The sequence below is a fragment of the Malaclemys terrapin genome, chromosome 4 (assembly GCF_027887155.1).
Source record: "Malaclemys terrapin pileata isolate rMalTer1 chromosome 4, rMalTer1.hap1, whole genome shotgun sequence".
In the NCBI taxonomy this organism is placed as follows: Eukaryota; Metazoa; Chordata; order Testudines; family Emydidae; genus Malaclemys; species Malaclemys terrapin.
The window spans coordinates 13673558-13686652 of NC_071508.1; the positions used below are offsets into that span (position 1 = coordinate 13673558).

Consider the following 13095-nt stretch of genomic DNA (forward strand, 5'->3'; position numbering starts at 1 on the left):
CAGTCTCAGCAAAAGTTGGAAGGCAATGGGTCTATTCACAAAAGACAAGGGGCAAAAAAACAAGGAGTCAGGACTTCGGAGTTCTTTTCCTAGCTCTACCACAGAGTCACTTTGCCTCAGTTTCTCCAGCGATAAAAGAGTGATGCTAGTACCTTTCTCCCAGGCATAATTAGGGAATGTTCATAAAGGACTTTCCCTCAGATGAAAGTTGCTCTAGGCACGCGAAGTATCAGCATTCTGAAAGGATTATGTCACCCTGCAACTGACCTCCTTAGGTCCAAGCAAGAGGCATTTTGTTGGCATTGGGAGATGGGGAGCTTGCCCCACCTATACCTGTTCTGTGGACAGAGGACTAAAGCATCCTGAGTTAGCCAGTCTGCACATCTCAGTTGCACTAAGCCATTGACAAAGGAAAAGGGAGAGAAAATTGCCCCACTTAGGAGCAGCGAAGAAGCTTCTCATGACAGTTGAGAAATTAGTTTAACTTACATTTGTTCACCTGTCTGTTTAGCCTCCCCCCTTCCCTCAACTGACTACCAGAGCCCTTTTTGCTGCACTCAGCCCCTCTCAAGCTGCCACAAGGTGTACCCCACCCTCTGATCTCATTGGCTGGCACGGTGTGAGGCCAAGAGCTTTGATTGGTGAAGATGACTTTCATCCCACCCCCACATCAAGCCCCTCCCTCCCTCCTTACTTTTGAGAACAGCTGGAATGAGAAGTTGGGAGGAGGATTTGTGATTGGGTGGCAGTCAACAGTCGGGTGGGTGAGGCATACCTGTCCAGGTAAGTCAGTGATAGGTCATAAGCAGAACAGAATAGGAGGAGTTTGTTTGGGGTTTCAGTTCCTTGCTTAGAGAAACAGACTTTTGATCCTTCTCTCTCATAGTTAAGGTGAGTTAATCTCTAACTGAGCTGTATTTGTTTAACATAAAGTGGAGAGATTCCGGGACAGTTGGGGGGAGGAGTAGGGTGGAATAGGAGTTTGGGAAAGGGCCTTTGAGTCTTACTCAGATTTCCTCCCTGCCATTTCAATATCTGCTGCTGCAATCTGCCTGCTCTGCAGGGGCTGCCGACCAGGTGAAATCCCTTGGGGGTAGAATTTCTGGTAAAGCTTTCTAGATTTCTCACTGCTTCATTATTCGTGCTAGGGAAAGGTTCCTCTGCAACCAGCTTTGGTGACAAAAGTTAAAAGCATCTAATGAGTGACAAGTAATAGTTTATTCTGCCTGGTTTCTAGGAAGAAGGCTGGTGAGAGTGGGAGATAAAACTTACAAGGGTGGAATGTAAATCCCATTGACTCTAAGTCAAGATTTTACTCTGGGTTTTTAGCTTCTAGACCCTAAAAATTAAAATGGTTTTATGACCAGTAGTTTGGGGGGTGGGGGGAGTCTTTAATTTCTTCTAAATTAGAAGCACCTGGTGTTCTTAATACAGTTTTTCTTGTTTGCTTCTAACTAGCATGGGAAATTTATCAATTAGATCTATTTATGTAACCAAGAGGAACTGGTGTGACAGTAGCTCCCATCTCCTTTCAGCATGAGCCTTGATACCTCTGATCCTGTTGTTGTAGAACTCAAAGGAGTTGCACCTTTAGCTGCCGAGATTTTTAGTTAAACTTTTTTGTGCCTGTGGAAGTGGTCTGTTGAATGGGATCATGCCCTTTGCAACCTGTGTGTAAAGTGCATGTTTTGTGTACTTGCTCTGCCCTAGCCAAAAAAAGCTTCATGAATGTGTTGCTCAAATAGTTGTGTCACTAATACTCGTGTTAGTAGCTGCATTAAAAGCTGCCTTGATATACAGAATTAAGTGTTGCATTGCGGGTCAAAGCTTTGAAGGGTAGTTGTAGCAATACAGCTAACTGCATTTATTTATTTGGATTTTTATGGTTAAACTTGATTCTTGTTGGGAAAATGGCTTTTTTCCCTCAAACAAAAAAAAGTAGAGAAGTTGGGTATTGTTGAAATTTAGTTTCTCATAGTTTTTAAAAAATCAAAATGGTTACAGAAATGTAGTTTGCTGGTCCCTTTTTTTGGGGGGGGGTGTAAATGGGAAAGTTTTTGATAACTATTTTGAACCTTGCTAAAGGGGGGAAACATGTCAATTTTTCTTGTCACTTTTTGACCAGCTATAGTGAGTTGAAGTTCATGATGTAAGATCATGGGGGGGAGAGAACCTAGAAGGTAAACTCAAATTATTGTTCTTTCCATTTTTGGCAGCTTTGATCTAGTGTCTGTGTGTCTGTCTTTGGTAGTCCAGAATGCTTTTCTTCCCCAGCTTTGCCCTAAAGAACAAATGAGACCATGTGTGGTAATCATGCAACTCTGTATGGTGGTTAGTTGTATATTTTTGTAAATGCCATATTTGTGGCTGTGATACAGATCCAGGTGAACTTTTTGTTCCTAATAATTAGATGAATTTAGGCCTCTTCACAAAGAGTGACTTATACCTTTTTATATAGAACCTAAAGCTCTTGTGTTCAAGTTTGGAGAGCCTGTATTTTGTTGTTTGTGACGTGTAACTGGTCACAGGGCATTGTTTCTGTTGAAGCTGGCTTGAACTAGCCACTTCAGGTTTCAGCCATCACACAAGTCGGTGTAAGACTTTGACTTTCCACAAACACCAATTCACTTCTAAATGTTTATGGGTGGGGAACTAATGAAGAGGTTACAAGTACCACTGAAGCAAACTTGTGGGTCTCATTCAAACTAATGTTAGCATGTGGCTTCTTGCATTGTTAGCATTACTAAGTCATAGATCCCATAATGTCCTAGGGTCCCTTACACTCAACCTTGTCCTCCTACTGCCAAACTGTTGGACAGCTGGCTGTAAAAACTACCTGCTGTCCTAGACCAAAGGGTGGTGTTTTATTTAAAAGAATACTTTATCAAACATTAAATTGAGAATTTTTTAGTGTTTCCTGAATAAAGATAGAGAATAAATTCCAATACACACCGTAGGAGATATGATCTCTCAATGCATACAGCAGTCTGAGTCTGACTAATCCTGTATTACTAGATGTGGCTTCCTGATGCTGTTTTAAAAAAAAAAAAGCCAGCTGCCACATTGCTGAAGGTCACACCAGGTTACACTACAAAGAATTGCTTTGCCTTTTCTTCTGGTGGGTAATACCGGCTGTGGTTTTTAGTGGATTAAGTATTTGTGGCCCCACCCTTTTCCTCTCTCTGAAGAACAGGCAGTATGCATCTGGAAAATATGTATCACTCTCTTTTAAATATGCAACATCACTGAGCTGTGTTTCAGAACGTTAATATTTAATGTCTCAGAATTTATGGCTATAAATAACTACACCTTTTTTAAGCTAAACTTTTAGCCTTTTTTTAACCTGAGTTTCACACCCCCTAAATCCTTAGCAATGCATTCTAGTGTTAAGCCTATGAAAGGCCCTCTCATTCTCAGTCGACATTTGACCTCTATTTCAAATTTCATGTCTTCACTTTTGCTGAAATACTTAGTGTTTTCTCTGCCTCCATAAAGCTTTGTCACTAGATACCGTACATACAAGCTTGTCTAAAAGCAACATGTTTAAAACAACCCACTCATCTGAACTTGCCACCAGGTGTAAGGAGCTGGAAGTCTCTTGGGAGCCAATTACTGATAACAATACACTTGAGTTTAGCCTCTATCTTAAATCTATTAGCCTAGAAACATTCAAATTCCGCTGGTTAGGAAAGATAGAAAATGTGGCAAAAGACCACCTTGGCTTAACCACGAGATCTTGCACGATCTAAAAAATAAAAAGGAGTCATATAAAAAATGGAAACTAGGACAGATTACAAAGGATGAATATAGGCAAACAACACAGGAATGCAGGGGCAAGATTAGAAAGGCAAAGGCACAAAATGAGCTCAAACTAGCTACGGGAATAAAAGGAAACAAGAAGACTTTTTATCAATACATTAGAAGCAAGAGGAAGACCAAAGACAGGGTAGGCCCACTGCTTAGTGAAGAGGGAGAAACAGTAACAGGAAACTTGGAAATGGCAGAGATGCTTAATGACTTCTTTGTTTCGGTCTTCACCGAGAAGTGTGAAGGAATGCCTAACATAGTGAATGCTAATGGGAAGGGGGTAGGTTTAGCGGATAAAATAAAAAAAGAACAAGTTAAACATCACTTAGAAAAGTTAGATGCCTGCAAGTCACCCGGGCCTGATGAAATGCATCCTAGAATACTCAAGGAGCTAATAGAGGAGGTATTTGAGCCTCTAGCTATTATCTTTGGAAAGTCATGGGAGACGGGAGAGATTCCAGAAGACTGGAAAAGGGCAAATATAGTGCCCATCTATAAAAAGGGAAATAAAAACAACCCAGGTAACTACAGACCAGTTAGTTTAACTTCTGTGCCAGGGAAGATAATGGAGCAAGTAATTAAGGAAATCGTCTGCAAGCACTTGGAAGGTGGTAAGGTGATAGGGAACAGCCAGCATGGATTTGTGAAGAACAAATCATGTCAAACCAATCTGATAGCTTTCTTTGATAGGATAACGAGCCTTGTGGATAAGGGTGAAGCGGTGGATGTGGTATACCTAGACTTTAGTAAGGCATTTGATACGGTCTCGCATGATATTCTTATCGATAAACTAGGCAAATACAAATTAGATGGGGCTACTATAAGGTGGGTGCATAACTGGCTGGATAATCTTACTCAGAGTTGTTATTAATGGTTCCCAATCCTGCTGGAAAGGCGTAACGAGTGGGGTACCGCAGGGGTCTGTTTTGGGACCGGCTCTGTTCAATATCTTCATCAACGACTTAGATATTGGCATAGAAAGTACGCTTATTAAGTTTGCGGATGATACCAAACTGGGAGGGATTGCAACTACTTTGGAGGACAGGGTCATAATTCAAAATGATCTGGACAAATTGGAGAAATGGTCCGAGTTAAACAGGATGAAGTTTAACAAAGACAAATGCAAAGTGCTCCACTTAGGAAGGAAAAATCAATTTCACACATACAGAATGGGAAAAGACTGTCTAGGAAGGAGTACGGCAGAAAGGGATCTAGGGGTTATAGTGGACCACAAGCTAAATATGAGTCAACAGTGTGATGCTGTTGCAAAAAAAGCAAACATGATTCTGGGATGCATTAACAGGTGTGTTGTGAGCAAGACACGAGAAGTCATTCTTCCGCTCTACTCTGCTCTGGTTAGGCCTCAGCTGGAGTATTGTGTCCAGTTCTGGGCGCCGCATTTTAAAAAAGATGTGGAGAAACTGGAAAGGGTCCAAAGAAGAACAACAAGAATGATTAAAGGTCTTGAGAACATGACCTATGAAGGAAGGCTGAAAGAATTGGGTTTGTTTAGTTTGGAAAAGAGAAGACTGAGAGGGGACATGATAGCAGTTTTCAGGTATATAAAAGGGTGTCATAAGGAGGAGGGAGAGAACTTGTTCACCTTAGCCTCTAAGGATAGAACCAGAAACAATGGGTTTAAACTGCAGCAAGGGAGGTCTAGATTGGACATTAGGAAAAAGTTCCTAACTGTCAGGGTGGTTAAACACTGGAACAAATTGCCTAGGGAGGTTGTGGAATCTCCGTCTCTGGAGATATTTAAGAGTAGGTTAGATAAATGTCTATTAGGGATGGTCTAGGCAGTATTTGGTCCTGCCATGCGGGCAGGGGACTGGACTCGATGACCTCTCGAGGTCCCTTCCAGTCCTAGAATCTATGAATCTATGAAATACCTGCTCGTATCAGGGGAAGAAGTGACCTCTAGAAAAGCAGCCATTGCATATGGGCTATGAATCCATCAGTTATAATTTCCTAGCTATTTCTATTACCTGTGACAATGTCTCTGCTGTGGTCATTTTGGCACATTGGACTTAGAGGGCTTCTCATACAATAAATCACAAAATAGGCAATATTAGTACCACATTGACTGTCATGGTCCTAACAAATGTGAGTTAGAGATCTGATTTTAGTCTCAAGACCAGTTGCCCATGATGGGAGAAAACGATATCGATCAGTGGCTGGATGACCTTTAGAATGTGTAGAGGGTGGGGTTGGCAATAAGTTTTATGATGCAGGGCTGGTCACAGATTTAATTATGGAGTTTGTGACAGTGTCGTCACAAGGCAGCATGGTCTAGTGGCTAGAGTAGGAAGAGAAACCATTGTTCCATTCTCAGCTCTGCTACTGCCTTGCTGTGGGACTTGGGCAAGTTGCTTAGCCTCTGATCCTTTATGTGGGAAAAGGGGGATAATTTACTCCCACTCTGCACAGTGCTTTAAATCCTAGGATGAAAGAGGAGTTCTGTGTTTTGTACGTAAACGGAATTTCACTGATTCAAGGGAAAAAGTACATCTGCATATGTCTCTGAATTCCAACTTCCATCATTCCCCCCCCCCCGCCAATCAAAGCTCTCACTACACCCACAGTCCCATTAAATAAATGAGTTACTACAGTTTATCTGGACTTCCTAATCCAGATTCACAGAGACCCTTAGCAATCTCGTGCTGTCTGAAGCAAAACCCTTTCCTCTTGGCATTACTGGCATGTCTTTCTCCAGTGAGAACAAGGAACCTCTGTGAGGTGCTCTTCTTTGCACAGGCTATGCCATGAACACACCCACCCAAACGCATGACTTAGGTAAACAAGCACCTCTCCCTGTGGCAGCTGACAAACTTGCATCATTTGGAGGTGTGGGGTGGAAGAAAACTAGCACCTTGCAAAGAGGAAGCTCATGGCAAAGCAACGTGCTGCTAGTTCAGTTAGCAGGCTGGTAAGATTTACGCCTCACCTGTTAAACTCTTCAAAATACCTTGGCTATGTTTTTTTTCCAGTCTTGTCTATGCTACGAATTTTACCCTCTTCTGTCAATGGACGCAGTTGAACCAGCACTAAAAAATGTTCAAACAGCAAGTGGTGACAAGGACAAAGTGGTCAGCACAATTTCAGAAATTGCTTCATCCCATCCCAGCACGTGGACTGAGCCGAGCGGAGCGGAGAACTAACCATGGCATTGCTTTTGCTCTCTGGCTTTCTTTTCTCTTGCCCGTTAATCACTACCTTACCCATGTTGCAGAGACCCCTAGACTGTCAGTGGATAGAGATGGGCTTGATTTGAATTGGTGGCCTATTGGTGGCATTTACCCTATTACACATCTATTGAGCTCTAGTGTCTTCCAGGTGACTTCTATTTTTTTTTTTTTAAGTCACTAACTTGTGAACAGTCTTTCAGAACAGAAGGCTGGCCAAATCAAACCGATCTGAAGTCCTCATTGCTTCCTTAGAGTTAAATGCTAATGTTGCTGATGCGTCTGAATTGGTGCAAGCGAGTTCTGGGCAGAACTAATGCAACACTTAACACATCATGCTCTTTCTGCAGCTTGAGTTGGAACTACGCTACACCTGCTCCTGGAAGTTCTTGCCGCGGTGATTTGTGTTATGCCGAAAGAGGATTTGTGGCTAGGGACAGCTGGTCAAGATTCTGGCAGTTGTGACAGCATGGTCAGCACTAACTCAAGCCACTCTGAATTTGTAAGTAAACATTTTAAAGTAACCTTTATTTTCCATGGCTAGCAGCTGTGGCGCCCTGTAAGTTCTGAAGGAGGGATTCTAGGTAGGCAGAAAGTGCTCTGTTCTATTTTTTTTTTTTAAATACACATTTGTACTGGAGTAGCATGAAGAAGCCCCTGTGATGGATCAGGACCCCATTGTATTAGTTACTGTATAAACATGAAACAAAAGGATGGTTCCTGCCCCCAAAGAGTTTAGTTTTTTCACTCCATGCATCTGAAGTGGGTTTTTTAGGCACAAAAGCTTATGCCCAAATAAATCTTAGTCTAAGGTGCCACCTGACTCCATCGTTTTTTTTCATTCTCTCTCTCTCAAACCATTATGCAGCACAAACACAGGTGATCTCTTAGCCTAAGCAAAGGGAGTGAAGCACAGTCCTATAAAAGACTCATCACCACAGGCATGAATCAGTACAGCTGAATTATGATGCCAAACTCCTTCTCTGGCTCCAAAGCAATCTTAACACTTGGCAGTTGAACTGCGGTGGTATTGCTCAAGATCTATACATTATGGAGCTCCCAGATGGTAGTACAATGGGAGAGTGTAGGGAGAGATCTATCCGTGGCAAACTTAAGTTTACAAAACAAGCCGATCACCTGCTCCCAACTGATGCGCAGGTTGGCTGTGTTTGCCGATGTGCTGAGCTTTGTGTAGCTCAGAATGGCTTGGCCAGTGGGGACTCTCATTTTGCCTCTTCTGAATTGCTAGAGCCTTGAATCCAGAGTGGGTTGTGTCAGGCGGCAGGGCCCACACACAGTTCATTGGGTAGGAGGAGTCTAGCTGGCTAGATCTCCTGAGAGGGACCAAAGTGTGACTAAGTATAACAAATTGATGCCAATTTAATCTAAAGGAGACATGTATTAAACCACACTCCACTTTGATTTAATTCCAACTAAGTCAGTAATGAAACCAGTGATGAATTTGGCCCATTAGACAGTGAAAATCATTTGCACCCATCCATTAGGGCTAGTTTGTATCAAATACATTCCAGGATTAGGGAGACCAATTATTCCTCTTGGACTTGGAGCATATTGCAATGAAGTCACTGCAATTCTGTACTGAACAGACCCTCCGTGCTATTGCACACCAGAAATAGACCTGTTTATAACTAACAGGGATGGGCAAATAGTTGCTGTATGATACCAGATCCAGCTTGATGCCCTTTTCTAAAATAAGGGAGTTTTTTCCAAGGTGGAGATTTGTGTGTCATGCCTAATACAGTTTTTCCCCTTCCATGCCTTCAATTTTATAGGCCTCTAACGATGCGTTAGAGTCAAATAGCATCTTACCTTGGCCCGGACACTAAGGCTTGATGTGACGCAGAAGAAGAGTTGCTTACAGTCCAGTGATAACTGAGCCGGATCCTATCGTGCTTGTTGAAAAGGGGGAAGGGGGTTACAGAGCATGGAGAGAAGCCATCATACTCATAAGACCTCTGAATTTCTGGATGCTTAGACAAGTTTCCAAAATTCAATATGGCGGATCCATACAAATGTGGCTTGTCCAGAATACAACTAGCCAGCCAAATGTGTTACGGGATTACTGATGCTTCAAAGGAAAGTTAGTGGCTGCTGCCGGGAGCATGATTCTAATTGCTTGATTGGGAATGCCAAATCCTCAGAGGCTGTTTGATTATATTGCCAAAATGAGGTTGCTCTTAAGTAGTGCTTCTGGTGGTGAGTGGTTGTCACTAGGCAGACTGGCAGTTTCTGGGTATTCAACAGTTAGATCCTGCGGGAGAGAGCTGTCCTTGGCTTCATTTAAACTAGAAATACTATTGTAAGTAGCATTATGCCTAATTTCCCCATTTGTGGTTTGTTTGGTTTTTTTTAGAGTGATAACAGCTATGACTACTTATCTGTGGAGGAAAAGGAATGTTTGATGTTCCTAGAAGAAACTATTGATTCTCTGGATACGGAAGCAGACAGTGGGGTTTCTGCTGATGAGATCAATTATGCTGAACGTTCTAAGCTCCCCAGGACATGGCCGAAGAGAGATGTTGTTCCAAAAAGTAAGGTTAAAACTTGCATTCTGAACCCCAGAGAACTCGGGGCCTGGACTGTGGCCAGGACTGAAAGCCCTGTGATGCAGGAAATCTTAGTAGGGGGGACAGAACATTGTCCCAGCTTCCCTCATACAGGGAACACCTGGTAGTACACAATTGACTAGAAAAAATCAGTGCTGGGGTGGGGAGAAGGGACTAAAGGTTTGTGTCTCTCCAATGCATCTAGTGTAGGTTACCCTTGGAGAAGAGCCTGCTGGTTGTCCTGGTAAAGGTAAACCGCTAGTCTGCAAAACTGTAGGACAAAATATCTATATGCTGTTGACACTGGAAAATATTGAATGTTAATCTCTAGGACTCATCAGGCAATGTGTGTGTCACTAACTGCAAACTTACTATCTTTGCAATAAGAAAATATTAGCCTCCCTACCGCTAACATGCCCCTAGTAAGTCTTTTAAGTTGGGTATCTTGGCTCTGTTCCATTGGCAGCCCTATTAAAAAGGTTAGCTCTGTATGTAACTAGTGGGTGGTCTTGATACACTGCTCTGCATATAGCTGCATGCTTAACTTATTTTTTTTGTCTAGATTTGGACAGTAGGTCTCCCACTGAGAGTTTTGGTCAGCGACATGAATTAGAACAAAAGGGTGATAAACATGGATCTCTTCTCTCAAGTTCTGCTCCAGTGGGGGTTACAAGCTCAGGCTACCGCAGCCTTCCAAGGAGTGTCAATGCAGGAAGTGCACAAACAACCATCAAGGTTTCTGTCAGCAAAGCAGCTGACGTCCCTGATGGTCCAACTCCGACAGCTCAAGAACCAGGGAAGTCTTCATGGAAGATGCCCAAGAAAAGGGGGGTTGAGGACAAGTCAAATCACCAGCCCAGCATGAGTACTCAGATGAAGCCATCAGACTTGGAGTCTATAATTATCTGCCCCCCTGAACCCTTCCAGGATTCCAGAAGCAAGGGGTCTGGCAATGGCAGTGAAGATGAGCTACTACCTAATAATTTGGAGGTAAAGGGAAAAGCTGAGGAAGCAATGGGGAATGAAGTTGCATCACAGCATTCTGCCCCAGAGAATGCAAGGCTGCCACTGAAAGAGGAAAAGAAACATTGTGAGCAGGGAAGAGAAGGAGCCCCTGATCTTCAAGGCAACCAAGAGAAATCACCCTCAAAAGAATCTTCTCTGGATTCAAACATCAAGCCAGGGCCTCCCACAGCCCCAAAGCCAAGAAAACTGCCACCAAATATTATCCTGAAACCTAGCAAAATCAGCCCAGCACCACTCGTAGACCCCCATCACAATAGAAAAGGGCCTTCTCCATCTTCACCCAAGCACAAATCCAACACCAGCGACTCTTCTGTGGAAAAGCAGGAAAGGGCAAGGTGGGAGGCGTTGGAGAAGTTGGGACTCCTACATGATAAAGGAAGGGAATCTAAAGTCCATGTTGTCAGACCTCCTACTGCTCCCAAACCAAACCCTGTCCTCATTCCTAGGGCTGGTAGTAGGGATAACTTAAACAGTGATGATGGAACTGATGTTCCTGTGAATGGGAAATCTGACCAACAACATGCTCCAGGATTAAATCCAGCAGAGAGCGCTGCTCCTGGCTTGAGACAGACCATCAAATCCAGCACCTTGGAGCGTTCAGGCATAGGTCTGAGCAGCAAGGACCAGAACACAGACAGCAGCTCACTTGGCAAAACATCCGTCCTTAAGATGGCGGCTCCCAGTGTTATCAGGAATAACCGAACACGCCCAGCTTCCCTCGGCACAAGGGAAGACTTTATTGAACTCACAGCATCCAAAACTGATAACGAGGAGCCAGGGAAAAGTGACAAGCGCAAATCTTACCCGTTGCTGAAGTTTCCCCGGCCTACTTGTGTCAGTGTAAAAATCACCCCTAAAGGAGCTACAGATGAAAACCGGCGGGAGGCTCTGAAAAAACTTGGCCTACTGAAGGAATAAACAATTGAACACTTTGTGCAAATTCACTTATGTTTTTATGCTATGAATACAGGAACTTCTGTCCTTCCTCTTAAGCAAAATGGGACAAACTGTGGGTGAATACAGGAAAGTCTTGTAACAGGGTTCTAGGCACACTTAGATTAATTCTGCACACTCTGAACTGACAGTATGAAAATGAGCATCTTCACAGTTTGATTGATTTTTCACCCCTCCAGGGCCTCAGGAGGGCAGGCCTGAATTAATACTGCCATTAGAATTATTCAAAGCTTCATGCTAAATAGACATCACATGTATATAGTGTATATAATTATTTATATGTAATGGGAATAAGTATATGGATGGGAACATTCCCCTAAATGTTTTATTGCATTTGCTCCCCTAAATGTTCACTGTTTGGAAACCATGAACTCCTGGCATGTGGTGGCGGAGTCGGGTGGGGGGAGCCAATCTGGGAAAGACAGGATGGCAGGATTTGACTCAGATGTGTGTGGGTGTGTTTTTTTTTTTATTATTATTACTATAAAACATTTATTCAAAGCTTTCTGGGACCTGATCATCACATTGGGCACATGCACGTACCTCCTGAAGCCAATGGGAGCGATGCATATGCAACTGCCAGCGTGAACAGGACCTGGATATTTTAGCCTGGATAGCAGTGAGGAGTAAGTGTGCCTGATGTGGGTCTGCCTGAGAGATGACTGGCAATAGAACTTGTATAGGTATCAGATTCAGAACTGCTGCCCAATACGAGGAAAAATACAGATGAGCAGAAGTTGATTTTTGTTGTTGTTTGTTTGCTTTCATGAACTTTTATCTGACATCTGGTTTATTATATCCAGCTGTATGAGCAAACTACTGCTGATGCCTTGTTGTCAGCTTTTATGTTATGCACCTTTTATCTTAGAGGTTTTTTATTTTGGTAATAAACTATTTTAAATGGCCAAATGACTGTATATTGTGGATTTCCTCTTTAAAAGACAGTATGTTTCAACAGTAAGGTGTTTGGAGGGTGGGAAGAACAAGTTTTATTCTTAAATATCTCAACCTGGAGCAGTGAACCAATGCGGAAACTGTTCCCTCTGCACTTGAGTGGCAGAACCTGAAAAGTTGCACTATTTTAATGTGGTATTTACTTCCATTTCTATAATATGACAGCAGTTACTGGTCTTGCTGGGATACGAAGTGTAACCCACTAAAGTAAGCAGGGTTGCGTTGGATGGTAGCCAGAGCAAAACTTGAGTCAATTTCTGAACTGACCTTGATAGGGTCAGTTAGTTCTTCTAGCACATTAGACTTGTGGAAGCAGAGAAAAGAACTGACAGAAGGGAACTGCAATGCATGATGGTTGTTAGCAAGAGTCAGGCTTCGTTAGCAAGAGTCAAGCTAGCTGTGACCCTGATAACCCTGATAACGCGAGATTTGTAGAAGCCAGGATTGTGTGAGGATTGTGTGAGACGGGTGAGAAAGAGCTGTGTAAGAAGTCATTGTGACCTCAGTATAGATAAGGTGTAGAAGACCTTGTGTAGATAAGGTATAGAAACTAATTGTATGTAGGCAAGAGTCAAAACAAGTAAGGAAATGAGATATTAAGA

General features: G+C 42.8%; 1 protein-coding gene across 5 annotated transcripts; it reads left to right on the forward strand.

Annotated features, from left to right (window-relative positions):
- The first annotated feature begins 734 nt into the window (after window positions 1-734).
- Window positions 735-12448, forward strand: C4H1orf116 (chromosome 4 C1orf116 homolog). 5 transcript variants are annotated; one of them, XM_054026412.1, is made up of 4 exons: window positions 735-783; window positions 7343-7494; window positions 9367-9544; window positions 10122-12448. In XM_054026412.1, exons 2-4 carry the CDS (start codon window positions 7402-7404, stop codon window positions 11501-11503), a joined length of 1653 nt encoding a protein of 550 aa, XP_053882387.1. In that variant the 5' UTR covers window positions 735-783; window positions 7343-7401; the 3' UTR covers window positions 11504-12448. The 5 variants fall into 5 exon arrangements, with proteins under 5 accessions (XP_053882387.1, XP_053882388.1, XP_053882384.1 ...); XM_054026413.1 differs by lacking the exon at window positions 735-783 and adding an exon at window positions 827-891; XM_054026409.1 differs by lacking the exon at window positions 735-783 and adding an exon at window positions 971-1077.
- Window positions 12449-13095: the final 647 nt, after the last annotated feature.